The sequence below is a fragment of the Malus sylvestris genome, chromosome 5 (assembly GCF_916048215.2).
Source record: "Malus sylvestris chromosome 5, drMalSylv7.2, whole genome shotgun sequence".
NCBI classification, from domain to species: Eukaryota; Viridiplantae; Streptophyta; class Magnoliopsida; order Rosales; family Rosaceae; genus Malus; species Malus sylvestris.
In genome coordinates this window covers 21756136-21772091 of record NC_062264.1, presented here as the reverse complement: position 1 = coordinate 21772091, position 15956 = coordinate 21756136, and the positions used below count along the sequence as shown (strand labels likewise).

The following is a 15956-nucleotide window of genomic DNA, read 5'->3' as shown; positions in this document are numbered from 1 at the left end:
GAAGTTATTTATAGGAGGAGATTTAAATGGACAAGTGGGCAGGGAGACAGGCAACTATGGAGGTTTTCATGGTGGCCATGGTTTTGGGGAGAGAAACGAGGATGGGGAAGCTATCTTGGATTTTGCAATGGCATATGATCTCTTCTTAGCTAACACCTTCTTTAAGAAGAGAGAAGAACATGTGATCACCTACAAGAGTGGGTCGTCAAAAACACAAATAGATTTTCTTCTAATGAGGAAAGGGGATCGTATAACTTGTAAGGATTGCAAAGTTATACCAGGAGAGAGCGTGGCTAATCAACATCGCTTGTTGGTGATGGATGTACATATCAAAAGAGTGAGAAAAAAAGAACAAGACTTGGAACTGCCCAAGGACTAGATGGTGGAATCTAAAAGAAGAAAAACAAGTCATTTTCAAAGAGAAAGTAATCACCCAGTGTGTGTGGGATAGAGAGGGGGAAGCTAGCCAAATGTGGGATTCCATGGCTAGTTGTATCCGAAAAGTAGCAAAAGAGGTATTAGGAGAGTCCAAGGGCTTTGCCACACACCAAAAGGAATCTTGGTGGTGGAATGAGGAGGTACAAAAAAAGGTGAAGGCTAAGAAGGAATGTTGTAAAGCCTTATACAAGGATAAGACCGATGAAAATGGTGAAAGGTATAGAAAAGCGAAGCAAGAGGCGAAGAAAGCTGTGAGAGAAGCTAAGTTAGCGGCTTATGACGATATGTATAAGCGACTAGATACCAAAGAAGGAGAGTTTGATATCTATAAACTAGCTAGAGCAAGGGAAAAGAAGACAAGGGACCTAAACCAAGTGAGGTGCATCAAGGATGAGGATGGAAAGGTTCTTGCTACAGAGAACGCGGTTAAAGATAGATGGAGAGGTTATTTTCATAATCTTTTCAATGAAGGACATGAAAGGAATGTTTCTTTAGGGGAGTTGAGTAACTCAGAAGAGTGTAGAAACTACTCTTTTTATCGTCGAATCCGGAAAGAAGAAGTGGTTGTAGCTTTGAAGAAAATGAAGCATAGAAAAGCAGTAGGCCCAGACGATATACCAATCGAAGTGTGGAAAGTTTTGGGAGAGACAGGTATAACATGGCTCACTGACCTTTTCAATAGGATTTTGAAAACGAAGAAGATGCCAAATGAGTGGCGAACGAGCACTTTGGTGCCTATCTACAAGAATAAGGGTGACGTACAAAATTGCATGAACTATAGGGGTATTAAGCTAATGAGTCATACAATGAAGCTCTGGGAGAGAGTCATTGAGCATAGATTGAGGCAAGAGACACGGGTTTCGGACAACCAATTCGGGTTCATGCCAGGGCGCTCAACCATGGAGGCAATCTATCTCTTACGAAGATTGATGGAAAGATATAGAGATGGGAAAAAGGATTTACACATGGTCTTTATAGATTTGGAAAAAGCGTATGATAGGGTCCCAAGAGACATTCTTTGGAGGATTTTAGAGAAGAAAGGAGTACGAGTAGCATATATCCAAGCTATAAAGGATATGTATGAAGGAGCAAAGACTGCCGTAAGAACTCATGAAGGACAAACCGAAAGCTTTCCCATAACTATAGGATTACATCAAGGCTCATCCTTAAGTCCTTACCTTTTTGCGTTGGTAATGGATGAGTTAACAGGACATATTCAAGATGATATTCCTTGGTGTATGCTTTTCGCAGACGATATAGTGTTGATAGATGAAACTCAGGAAGGGGTAAATGCAAAGCTTAACCTTTGGAGAGAAGTGTTGGAATCTAAAGGTCTTCGCCTAAGCCGATCAAAGACAGAATATATGGAGTGCAAGTTCAGTGCAAATGGAAGCCAAAACGAGTTAGGGGTGAGGATCGGAGATCAAGAAATACCAAAGAGCGATCGTTTTCGTTACCTAGGATCTATCTTGCAAAAGAACGGAGAATTAGATGGAGATCTCAACTATAGAATACAAGTTGGATGGATGAAGTGTAAGAGTGCATCCGGCGTGTTGTGTGACCGTCGTATGCCACTGAAGCTCAATGGAAAATTTTATAGGACGGCAATAAGGCCGGCGATGCTGTATGGCACAGAATGTTGGGCGGTGAAGCATCAACACGTACACAAAATGGGTGTAGCGGAGATGAGGATGCTTCGTTGGATGTGTGGGCACACAAGAAAAGATAAGATTAGGAATGAGGATATCCGGGGTAAAGTAGGAGTAGCCGAAATTGAAGGAAAGATGAGAGAAAATCGGTTACGGTGGTTTGGACATGTGCAAAGAAGGCCTATTGACGCTCCGATTAGAAGATGCGACTATGGGACAAAGGTTCAGGGCCGAAGGGGTAAAGGAAGACCTAGGAAAACTTTGAAGAGACTCTAAGAAAAGACTTAGAGTACTTGGATCTAACGGAGGACATGACACAGGACCGAGCACAATGGCGTTCAAAGATTCATATAGCCGATCCCACTCAGTGACTTGGATTTTCCAAGTCTCCAACCGAGAAGTTTTCCTCACTCGGGAAATTAAGGGAATACTATCTCAACCTACATGCTCCACTCACAAAGCTTCAACATACAAGCTTCAACAAAAGAAAATTCAGAGAACTTAGCGAATAAGGCTTTGGTGTATTTAACACAATACGTTGAAATGAAGGAAAGTTAATTATTGATATCCCCGATAAGTCACAAATATGTACATATACATGAGTCAAAATAAACAAACAAGAGGGAGCCTTCACAAAGGTTGCTTAGGAGAAGTCTCAACAGTCGGTAGAGCCCCAGAAAGAGCAGGCACTGGAGGGGGATCATTTGGAGCCTCAGTACTGGACAGAACCCTAGAAGGAGGAGGCAGCAAAGGTTGATCATTTGGAGCTTCATTACGCGGTACAGCCCAAGAAGACGAAGGCAATAAATGCCTTTGGAACAAACCCACAAATCTCTAATGATCAAGTAAAACCTGACCATCAGATTCCTTCATCTGGTCAAGCTTCCTCTTCATGTTTGTAGCATAGTCATGTGCGAGCCGGTGCAACTGTTTATTCTCATGCTTGAGCCCTCTAATCTCCTGTTTGAGACTCATCACTTCAGCCGCCAATGATTCAACTTGGCGGGTTCGAGCAAATAGGCGTTGGGCCATGTTAGACACAGAACCTGCACACTGAACACTGAGAGCCAGAGAATCCTTAACAGCCAACTCATCAGACCGTTTGGAAAGTAGTCTGTTATCTTTAGGAGTGAGAAGGTTCCTGGCCACTACCGCAGCGGTCATATCATTCTTCATCACGGAATCCCCAACGGTAAGAGGACCAGTAGGGGAGACGAATGATGGGCGCCATATGTTATCTGGAGAAGGCGTGGCTGCCTCTTCAACAAGGTTCAAGTCAAAACGACGGTCGGAGGGGCCAGACATTTTCAAAGGTGTTAAAGAGAGAAGAGGTCGGACAAATCAAGATCTTAGAAGTGCAAGAATGGAGCTTCTACTGGTGGAGATTCAAGTATGATTTGGAACTTAATGCCAGCCTCTATAAAAATCTGCACTCGACGGAGCTTCAGAAATCGAAGAGGTGTTTACTTTCTCAAAAGCTGGGCTGCTCAGAGACCACGAGACGTTTGCTTTCTCAAAAGTTGGGCTGCTCAAAGACCACGAAGGCCGATCTCAGAAATCGAAGAGGCGCTTGCTTTCTCAAAAGCTGGGCTGCTCAGAGACCACGAGGGCCGATCTCAGAAATCGAAGAGGCACCTACTTTTCCAGCCTTGTCAGCACCTGTCAGCTTTGCGGAAATTATGGGCATTATGTCGAAGATTTCTGGTGAAGTAGAAAGCACATGAATCTTACTGTTCAATCACCCACTTCCCACATGCAACATTAGCTCATGGGTACCACAGATAACTTTGCCAAAGTTCTCTGACAAAGTTGAGACACGTGAAGCTTGCAGCTTCCACTACACCGCTCTGACCAAGAAGGGTAAAAAAATAGCAAAGAAACAGCACTAACAAAGTTTAGACACATAAATTTTGAAGGTCTAGCTACCATATTATTACCCACAAGGGTAAAGGAACAGTACCACTGCTGGATAATTGGAAAGTCCCTGTGTGTCAACCTCTGTGCTTCGTGGCAAGATAGACTAGCAAACATGCCCAACCTTTTCTCACATTCGAGAAAATACTCCCAACAAGATTGCTTGCTCCAAAATCGAAGAGGCACCGCCCTTCGAATCTCGAGAGCCAGACTCCCAACATGATTACTTTCTCAAAAATCAAAGAGACACCGCTCTCCGAATCTCGAGAGCCAGACCCCTAGCAGGATTGCTTTCTCAAAAATTGAAAAGGCATCGTTCTCCGAATCTCGAGAGCCAGATCTCCGACAGGATTGCTTGTTCGAAAACCGAAGAGGCACCATTTTCCCAACTTCAAGAGCCGGATCTCCTTGGATAAAGCTTGTCTGTAATCTTTACACGCAACATCAGCTTTCCAGATACCACAGACCACTTTTTCAAAGTGCTCTGACAGAGTTAAAACATGTGAAGCTAGCAGCTCCCACTACCGTGTTATGACCAAGCAGGGTAAAGGAATAGCATTACTACTTGTTGTTAGGGAGACTCCTATATATGTTGACCTCCATCCCCAACAGACAGGCAGACCTGCAAAAATGCTCAACCCTTCCTCATATCTGAGAGGGCACTCCCAAAGAAGCCTTTCGAAATATTCAGCTTTCTTTCCCCCCCCCCCCCGATAATACCTCTGCAAACAAGCTATACTAGAGCAAGAATATCTCATATCATCAGGGTTAAAAGCAAGAGTATCCCATATCATGTTTTTTCCCTGTCTTTTCCTTTGGCCTTGTTCTTACCTGCAAGACAAGGAGAAAGAAAGCAATCAATCAACACTTGGAATCAAGCTTCCAGTCAGGAACTGACTGCCTGGAACCCCTTACTTGATTACTTACCTGGCATTGCTCTCGAGTACTCATCTTCAACATCTTATGCTTCCAGGGAAGATACCGCATCTGCCTGAGGAACATATAGGGCAAGTGAGAAGGATACAAGGAAGCATGTGGAGACAAGCGTAACAGCACACGTGCCGATACATCCACTACTCTGTCAAAAGCAAAAGTATCCCATATCAGCAGGGTCGAACGTACTATAGATTTGATGGACTTGTTTTGACCCTCAAATTCTTCAGTCGGCCTTATACTCTGGAGGAAACCAGAAAACCCTCCAGCCCAGTTCAAGAATAAGCCTGTGGAAAGTTACTTCTTCAAAAGCAAAAGTATCCCATATCATCTCTTCTCATTTTTCTTCTCTTTATCCTTCATGCTGCCTGCAAGATAGGGAGAATGTGAACAATCAGCCGGAACTCGAAATCAAAGTTCTGATCTGGGACTGATTGCTTGGAGCTCTGATTGCTTACCTTGTCTGTCACCTCTTTCAGTAGATCCCCTAGCTCGGCGACTTGGAGGACTCCTACTACATGGTTTGTATCGCGCTTGACCAAGCCTGAAACTACAAGTAAGCTTCAAGTGAAATTGATACATTACCTTGTGCATCTCCACCAGTTAAAGATATCACCCCTGGATGGAGGAAGAGTACTTCCAGAGAATATGCCACATCTACCTATGAGACAGATAAGGCAAGTCAAGACGATACCACACTCCGGAACTTAGAAGTTTCGTGATTACGAGATCATTCTCCCACAATATTTCCTAATGTCATTTGTATTAAATCATTCACTTGTACTCACTAAAAGAGAGCTTGAACCTATGTACTTGTGTAAACCCTTCACAATTAATGAGAACTCCTCTATTTCGTGGACGTAGCCAATATGGGTGAACCACGTACATCTGGTGTTTGCTTTCCTATCTCTATCCATTTATATACTTATCCACACTAATGACCGGAGCAATCAAGCGAAGATCACAAAAAGCGACCGTTTTCGCTACCTAGGATCTATCTTGCAAGAGAACGGAGAATTAGATGGAGATCTCAACCATAGAATACAAGCGGGATGGATGAAGTGTAAGAGTGCATCCGGCGTGTTGTGTGACCGTCGTAGGTCACTGAAGCTCAAGGGAAAATTTTATAGGACGGCAATAAGGCCAGCGATGTTGTATGGCACAGAATGTTGGGCGGTGAAGCATCAACACGTACACAAAATGGGTGTAGCGGAGATAAGGATGCTTCGTGGGATGTGTGGGCACACGAGAAAGGATAAGATTGTGAATGAGGATATCCGAGGTAAAGTAGGAGTAGCCGAAGTTGAAGGAAAGATGAGAGAAAATCGGTTACGGTGGTTTGGACATGTGCAAAGAAGGCCTACTGACGCTCCGGTTCGAAGATGTGACTACGGAACAGAGGTTCGGGGCCAAAGGGGTAGAGGAAGACCTAGGAAAACTTTGGAATAGACCCTAAGAAAAGACTTAGAGTACTTGGATCTAACGGAGGACATGACACAAAACCGAGCGCAATGGTGTTCTAGGATTCATATAGCCGACCCCACTTAGTGGGAAAAGGCTTTGTTGTTGTTGTTGTATCTATATTTTATACCTCGGGTAGGATGAATGATTCAAAATTAGTACAATAATTTAAAGGGAAGAGGGGTCCGTGTCCCATATTTTCCACACTTCCCAATATAGACAGGTCATAGTTTCCTACACTTTCGTCGGGACCAAAGACATACATGGTTCCAATTTTTTTTTTTTTAATTTAAAAAAAATTATGTGGACTTCAACAAAGCAACTTTTCCACACTATATCCCTATACATGCAGGCCATCGTGTTCCACATTTTCGTGCGTCTCAATGCTACCAAAGTTGACGTAGGATGCTGACGTAGTATCCTTTATGCCCAAAAGTATGCTAATGCTAATAATGCCATCACAATTAGGGTAAAAGTCTTGCGTTGAGAACATTCGCGGATAACACTAAACCACGTACAACAGATATCCCTTTTGAACACAGTATTAAGGGTAATATGATGTTATTTATTCCCATGTTATAATATAATGAGATAAAATAATTTAACAATTTTAAATTATGTATATTATAAAATATATGAAAGGATTGGTAATGGATTGCATCTTATACAGTCCTTCAAACATTCTCTCTGCAACTACATCTTTCATCCTCAAAAAATGCAGTCCCTTGTTCTCTCAATTACTACAGCGAAATTCATATACAAAAATCTTGAACCCTAACAATTGTGTGACTTAACTCAATTATTCTCTTCTATAATGTTAGGGGAAAAATGAGAGGTTCATAATATTCTATTTTATTTTAATTGAAAGAAGACTCATACCTCTACTACTACAATATAGTAGTATTCATTTTTTCCTAACTTGTAAGTTGAAAGTCTTAAATTCAGTTTTCCTAAAGAGGAGTTCAAAACCATAAATAATACCAAATTTATGGTTAGGTGATTGTGTAGTTTAGTTAGACTTCCACATCCAAAACATATTTGTTTCAAGAAAATAAAACTTCGGAGAAGACCCGTATACCACACGTATTGCAACAGTGCATAGAATACGCTTTTCCACATTTTCTTTTTCAAAGTTTACTGCATACTTGAATCCAACAATTATGATAATCAATTTGTTCCCCGAAATTGAGGGAAGGCTTAGTAGACCTTTCCTTCAACAGATGAACATATACGTTTCCTACATGCATCGATCATATACCTTTCTAAAAGAGAAATAAACAGATATGACAAACGTAATTAGAAGAAGAAGCAGATCTGCTTATTTACCAAAGCAATTAGTTCCAATTTGTTCCAATGTTGCATTATCAACATGAATTTCAAAGGTTTCAAGGGATTGTTAATTGTGTTAACAAATATCGGGAAATTAAAGTATTACATAGCAACATAATATCTAGGTCAGTGATCGATATTATTGTTACCCCAGCAGTAGCCACGTTTTTGCTGTTACGATTGCTTATTTTTGTTATATTGACAATTTAATTACCTCGAGAAAGTTTGACTAATCTTCGTACTTCTCATGTAAGTGGTAGATTGTCTTAGTGATTCATATCTTCTTTCCTGGTTCAAACTATCTCCATCCTTGTCTAGACTATGTAGAATATCGCTTGTAGTACTAGAAAAAGTTAGTCCTCTCATAAATTTTACTTGTAAAAGTAAGCCGTTGTAAGTAAAGAAATATAGAAGTAGGGTTTTGTTTTATCAGTTCGGCGACGGTTTGGTTTCTTCAGTTGATAATGCAATGCACTATTCTAAAAATCCCCGCCTAGGCGCTAGGCCCTAGCCCACCGCCCCGATTAATGCCTAGGCCCCAGCCCACCGCCCCGATTAATGCCTAGGCACCCGCCTAGACCAGTCTAGGTTGCAACTCACTTAGACAGAAAATACATAACTTTCATTTTGCATTTTGTTTTTTTCCAATAAATTGTAAGAGACTTGTTGCATACTTGAATGAACAAACATTATATCATTATTTCATATGTTTTCATTATGTTCCAATACTTCATGATATATATGCATTCTATTTTGTAGTTTATGATGAAATTATATATATTTCAAGTAGAAGCAGACACTTATTTACCTGAAATATGATAGATTTACTTAAATCCACCTAGGCCCCGCCTAACTGCCTAAGCGCTAGGCCCCAGCCCGCCGCCCGACTAGCGCCTAGTAACTTTTAGAACCTTGATGCAATGTGAACGTTCAACTTTGATGGTCATGCAAATAAATTTCCACATCCTCAATTTCTCAGAGCTCGTAATATCAACATTTACCGTTCCCCGCTATTATAAATATTCCGCAGCATAACATCTCATTTGCCCATCCACAAAGAGAACAAACCGTTAAAATGGGGTTGTGCAATATTTCCCTAGCTCTCCTTTTCATTTTAGGCTCAGCCCTAATACAATCCTCTCATGCCCAAGACACACGCCAAGACTACCTCAATTCCCACAACGCCGCTCGAGCAGCAGTAGGCGTTGGTCCCTTGACGTGGGATGACAATGTAGCACGCTATGCACAAAACTACGCCAATCAACGTGTTGGCGACTGTAAGCTTGTGCACTCCAAGGGGCCATACGGCGAAAACCTTGCCATGAGCACTGGTGACCTGTCGGGAACAGCGGCTGTGGACCTGTGGGTGAAGGAGAAAGCCGACTACAGTTATAAGTCGAACTCGTGTGCTGCTGGAAAGGTGTGTGGGCATTATACACAGGTGGTTTGGCGTAAGTCGGCTCGTGTAGGGTGCGCAAAAGTGAGGTGCAGCAGTGGGGGTACCTTCATTGGATGCAACTATGATCCCCCAGGCAACTATGTTGGGGAGAAGCCTTACTAGCTATGGAAGAACAACAACCACTCTAGCAATTTTTGCTGATGGATATATCTAAGAAGATAAGTAGGTTATTAAGAATAAAGAAAATGAATAAATAAGTGATGATCGATCCTTTGTATATACCTTCCACTGGCATGGTGGACGGTAAATTTCAATTGATCAAGAATTCACTCTTTTTTATTTAAAATAAATTTTGGTAACTTGCTAGTAAGACATGCATGCTACGATCAAAGTTGCATAATTACTTGCCTAGCTTGAAGTCCTACTATTGCCTCAACCAAGAAAACCCTAATTTACATTATTTGGCTGAAACGATGAATGTTTGTGGTAAACTTCTCTTGGTAATCTACTACACATATTCATTAGAAAGAAATTACTGGCTTTTGACCAAGCAATTATTTCTTGCTCCTTGTCTTTGATAGATATAACGCAGGTTTGTCAAATCTATATATTTAAAGAGTGCATAATGACTTTTAAGTGCTAATAATTATTCCATAAATATAAAGGGAAATTATACGGTGTAAATGTGAGATCATATTTGTGAGATAATCAACATGTTTTCTATTTTTAGTTTTCATTTTTATGTGTTTGAGTTATGGAGAAATTATTTGGAGGAAATGTGGGATGAAGAAGAGTGGAGGCGAAAATGAGGGATGAAGAATACTGGTGGAAGGGAATGAAGGAAACAAAGAAAAATGAACAAAAACAAAATCTTCAAAATAAATACAAGTTAAAAATAATTTTTAGTTTTTATTTGAGTTCATTTCCTTAATTACACACTTTTCAACATATCTCTCATAATCCTACCATTTAAAAAATTAAGTTCCTTAATGATATTTTTTCAAACAAATGTCCTTAAGTTCATTAAAACCTCCAAATTCTTCCCTTCTACTAGATTGTAAGCTATTTAGTTTTATTTCAATTTAAATTACGTGACTTGTGTTGGTTTTTAGTATTTGATGTTGTTTTTTTAAGTTACGGATTGGGAAATAAGACTGAAGAAAAACTCAAAGAACGAAGAACGAAAGTTTTGTATATTTCTGTGTAAGGAAAGGTGCAGCTCAATTCATTGCAGAGCGCAAATTAGCAAAACATTCTCTTACACCTTTGCGCTAAATCCAATCTAAGCCATACACACGGTCATCAATAATGGCATGACACTTGGCTACAACTTAAAGTCATACATAGATGGATTGAATCGAGACCCCTACATTTGAATCTATTGACTTAAGTAGACCATTGCAACTTAAATTAAATAACCAGAAACAATTTACACTTCAAAAACTTTTATGTGATACACTTTAAAGGTAAATTATCCAATTTTAAATAGTTAAGACATTTTTTTCAGGAAAAAAATATGTAGCGTCTTTTTTATTTTTGGAACAAACGATATTATCTACACTAACGGAGAGAGTGAAGGCTTAGCCTCATAGTGGACTAGCAATAATGTAGTTCAAATTCACCTTTGATGAAAATCAAACTTAAAACCTCTCACTTACAAATGAAAATGAATACCACTAGACCGTATAATATTTATAACATCGTGAAGTCATCTTATTCAGATTTTTTTTACATTAGACTTTAACATGGGAAGGCCATAATTACAGGAAATCAAAATTCAAAAGGACTCTTCTTTCAATAGAAAATTATTGGATTTGCGGTCAATTTTTGCTCCGCAAAGAGTTGTCCGTTGATACTGTGACCCTCACTGCACCACTTTACCATAAGTTTCAACTTTATAACTGATAAATAAATGGGGAGGAAGGAAAAAAAATCCAGGTCTGGTTTCACAAGGGCTGGAACTCTATAACAGAGTTGGTCTGCAAACCTTGGATTCCATTGAATTGGTCTGGAAATCTTTGTACCGTCGATTGCCTTTATTATCGGATTACAAGAAAGTAATTCGAAAGGAATTGTTATAAGGTTTAGATCTTACTTTATATTTGGTTGCACGATAAGTTTCAACTCTATAACAGAATATAGGGTTTTCAGACCAAATAAAAAAAAACCATATATGAAGTAATATTCCAGACCAATTCAATGGAATCTAACTTGGAAGTGGTCACCAATTGCCGATTTACCAAGGATGATCACTTTTAGATGCTTATGGTTTCCCAATGCAAATTAACCAAGCAAAACCATAGGCATGCTTATAATTGCATGGTCCCCCAATGCGAATTAACCAAGTAGGACCATCCATGCACCATACTGCTACATGATGCAGTCACATTATCACTCGTCATACACCATACATCAACCCAACATGATTTACATAATAATCACATCCACTATCGGTTCAACATGTCAACCAAGCATCTCGTCATACAAAGAACATCACAAAGGATTCCCTTAATTACTAGTTATATTAAAAATTCTAATTACCAGTATCTTTATCTCTATGTCATATTACATAGCAATGCTAACTTCAATAGGACATACATTGAGGCATATACGCATTTTGGTATTCTATATAAAGACAGTAAACAAACTACTCACCTCATGTCCAATGCAAAGGCAATCTCGAAAGCACGCCAACTTAAGGCCCAGAAGTCAGTCAAAACTTATCGAAGTATACAAACATTATTTAGCTTATTATTTATAGAATACATTCATCGAGAAACCCAACAAACACTTAAATGAAGGTAAGGTGCCACTTGCACCTAAGATGCACATCACCCAGGATGGCACACAAACCAAGGTAGGCCCACTAGGCTATATCAGCTATCTAATAATGCTAACTTCAATATTCTAGAATGATTAGGGACATGTTGACCAAAAGTTAACCTCCGATCAAAATGGTTCATGCTAAGGTCAATAACATAAATATTCCAATATGATGGATCCGCACCTTAGATTTCAGATCTATAAGTTCTTTAGAGCATCAGTACATTACTTCAACAACAACATATACTATAGTTCCATAATGATCCAACTGTCGGATCAACACCTACAACAAAGGTCAAGTGGCAGTCAATTATTGAATTATGTTCAAATGATCAAATCTTGTCAAACGAACATTGGAAAAGGGTTCAGGACATCAAATTTAGCTTACGGAGACAAACTAGGTCATCATGCCACGCACGCCATACACGACGGTGCGCCAACCAACCTTTGCCAGAATCCAGTCAATTCCAAAACGTAGCTTACAACAAGGGGAGTAAGTTTTATACCTTTGTTGGAGGTTGGTTGGGATGAAAAAAGGCAAAATTAGTCGAAAAAGCCATGGGTAGTCAGGAACCTCATTGCGCCACTGCTGCACTAACATCCAATCCAAAGCTAGGGCTTTTCTCTAGATGTCGAAGGCTTCTCGATAATGGTGGTGGTCGCCGACATTTACAATAGAAAGGGCTAGATCGCAAACCACCAAAACTCAGAATTTTCAAGCTTGATAGTCGATCATGGTGAAGTTTGGTGGCTTTTGTTTGTGGTGTTGAAGGGAATACCCAAGTGATGGCGTTGCTGAAACTGTCACATCACGTCGAAAACGTGTTGAAATTTTGCCTAGCGAATTGGGGCAGTGAAACCTAGTCAACGGGTTAACTCACTAGCTGGGTTTCTAAAAAGGGTAAACTGTCGGTTTACCCCCTGAACTTTCACCTCACTTTCGATTTCCCCCCTGAACTTTTCTATTGGAAAATTAAGGACTCAAACTAATTTTTTTAGCCAATTTGCCCCCTACCGTTAGTTTTTCATATATTCCATCCATATTTCCGTTAAGTGAGACCATGTGCATAATATGTGAGGATAGTTAAGTCATTTCAATTTAAAAATGATTAAAAACTGAAAATAAATAATAATAATAATTTTCCCTCTATTTTTTCCCGCTAATTCCTATCCTCAATTTTAATTTTCCCTCTCATTCCTATGCATGAGAAATAACATATGGTGTTATTGTCTTCATAAGTAGCTAAGTTAATCTTTTTTTTTTGAAGCATGTACTACCATTTTTATTTTCTCTAACAAATTAATAATTTGGCAAATGCTAATGGTGTTATTGTCTCCAAAGCAATGCATTAATATAAGAAACATGTCCATAAAAAAGACTAGGGTTTCTTATATTAATGCACTGCTTTGGAGACAATAGCACCATTAGCATTTGTCAAATTATTAATTTGTTAGAGAAAATAAAAATGGTAGACAATAACACCATATGTCATTTCTCATGCATAGGAATGAGAGGGAAAAATAAAATCGAGGATAGGAATTAGCGGGAAAAAATAGAGGGAAAGTTTTGCTTTTTTTATCATTTTCAGTTTTTTAATCATTTTTAAGAGTGAAATAACTTAACTACCCTCACATGTTGTGCACATGGTCTCACTTAACGGAAATATGGATGGAATATATGAAAAACTAACGGTAGGGGGCAAATTGGCTAAAAAAATTAGTTTGAGTCCTTAATTTTCCAATGGAAAAGTTCAGGGGGGAAATCGAAAGTGAGGTGAAAGTTCAGGGGATAAACCGACAGTTTACTCTTCTAAAAATAATAAGCCCTGTTCCAAATCGGTCGGGTTTTTTATTATAGACGATCTTATATCTTCTTCGTTAAAACTTCATTTTGCAAACGGTTTTTCGCCTTCACGCTCATGAGATCGAGCTTTATCCAACAAGTCCAAAAGTGACCCCCTAAAAGTTACAGATTTTTATTGGCTAACTACATAAAATCAAACTTTAACTTACCAACCAAAGATCCAATTTTAAAGAAACTAAAATAAAATCATGTAAATATGAAACGCGAAAATTGAATAATGAAACTCAATTGCAGGATTTCACACTTACTTGCGCACGCGGGGACAATTTAGGCCAAGTTTTGGTGTTTCTCTACATGTTTTATGGTTAAATAATGTAATAGAGGCAAGTTTAAATCTTGTAAATGATATGTTTATAACCAATTTATTCCTCCACCTTCAATTTATATCTTTTATAAAAAGAATTGTATAGTGCTTCAGAGTATCAGATTTTAAATCTTGTCTTAATCAACTAGATTGGTTGTCCAAAAGAATTTTTTAATAACAATATTTTAAACAAATCAACAATCTTGGTGGAGTTAGATTTGGACTTGGCAACTGTAAGATTTGGACTTTTTCAATTAAAAATTATCTTAATACACTCCACATGCTTTTCCATAATAATCTGAAGCCGAAAAGGGTTAAAAAAAACAAAAAAAACCAAACTGAAACACCCAACCGAAGCAAAAATAGGAACCACATTAAAAAACCCAAACCAAACCGAATTCTTCTTGTTCGATTTTGGTTTCAATAGTTTGAAAATTGAACCAAACCGAATTAAATGTATATTAATTTAATTATTTATTTATTTATTTTGGGTATTCATTTTTTAATCCAAATTCAAAGTAAAATATTAGTCTAATTTAACAAAATCCTAGCGCAATTTCAACCCCAATTATAAAAGTCTAAAACCAAACAGGAAACACTAGCCTATCTTAAGGGAAATTTTATTTGAACTATATAACCTTTTTTACACCTTACTCTTTACATCCACATTATTTTTAATTAAAAATTCAATATCTCTTTAAACTCAAATTTACTACCTAAACTACTCTCACAAATCCGATTCAATATATAAATTCATTTTTGCACCCATATAGAAAATAAAATCCCAAATGAGTGAATGAAGAATTAAGATTTTGTCATGGCAACCAATTGTTATAGATCGATTAATCGGCAGCATCGATTTGTTTTTTAAACTTCGGCTACGTCGGTTTGTAGTGCAAGGCTGTTAGGAAATGATGCCACCTGACTTCTCTCTCTCTTCAATATCTCTCCCTTCTTCTTTCTCTGGACATGGTGCAAACCTTGCATCCCCACATCCCTCACAAACATCCCATCTTCTCTGTCTCACAAACCTAGGCTACAACAAACATCGCTCACATACAAACTCGACATCCCTCACTGGAAACCCACTCAAAAGCTTCCCCAATTCTCTATTAAGTTACTTAACCTCCCTTGCTCCTCCAACATCTTCTTTCTTTGCAACTTCTCCCTCTCTTCTTTCTTTGCAAATTCTCCATTGATGTGGTTTTACAGGTTTAGTTTCACTCTTTGCGTTCAAGCTTTTTTTTTTTTTTTTTTTTTTTTGGTAAAATCTAATTTTAGTTAAACCCTAACTCATACTAGATGTTCATGGAATATGATGTAATTTGGATTTAAATGACAAAATTGACCCTCCATGTGATAGTCACGTGAGTTTATTTAACAGAAGACTAACGAAGGATTTGGACCTCAATTGCTAACAAGGCCCACCACAAGAGTTTAATTAAAAGCTTTTTCATCACGAGGTTCACATTGAAAGTACTGTGTCACCACAGGGACTAGGAAAAAAAAATTGGAGTTCGGTTAATTATACCAAAGTTTAGTTAAGTGGATAACCACATAGATATCCCTTTCTAAAAACAAATATTTGGGGTGATCCTGGTACCATCAATATATAGTGTTATTTTTTGACAAACGATATCATTTCTACTCAAGGGGTAGAGGAGTGGGCTAAACCTCACAATAAACTAGCAATAACATGGTTCAAATTTGCTTTTAGTGAGTATATAATGTTATTAATTCACATGTTATAATATAAGAGAATGACATAATTTGATACTTTAGAGACTATTAATAAAATTAAATAAATACGTGTATTATAATATTTCTGGTTAAGATTCAGGG

The 15956-nt window shown here is 38.5% G+C and overlaps 1 protein-coding gene and 1 long non-coding RNA gene across 3 annotated transcripts; one reads left to right on the top strand and one right to left on the bottom strand.

Annotated features, from left to right (window-relative positions):
• Positions 1-8754: 8754 nt before the first annotated feature.
• Positions 8755-9493, top strand: LOC126623268 (pathogenesis-related protein 1-like). The gene has a single exon (XM_050292108.1). It carries the CDS (start codon positions 8800-8802, stop codon positions 9283-9285), a length of 486 nt encoding a protein of 161 aa, XP_050148065.1. The 5' UTR covers positions 8755-8799; the 3' UTR covers positions 9286-9493.
• A 2042-nt stretch (positions 9494-11535) lies between these two features.
• Positions 11536-12702, bottom strand: LOC126623269 (uncharacterized). Of its 2 annotated transcripts, none has more exons than XR_007623717.1 (2): positions 12335-12702; positions 11536-12229 (listed from the first exon to the last, which is right to left on the bottom strand). It is a non-coding gene; the product is annotated as an uncharacterized LOC126623269 (long non-coding RNA). The 2 variants fall into 2 exon arrangements; XR_007623716.1 differs by having other exon boundaries at positions 11627-12229; positions 12453-12702.
• Positions 12703-15956: the final 3254 nt, after the last annotated feature.

Coding starts and splice junctions, on each gene's coding strand:
- LOC126623268 (XM_050292108.1), top strand. CDS start 8,800: ATGGGGTTGTGCAATATTTCCCTAGCTCTCCTTTTCATTTTAGGCTCA.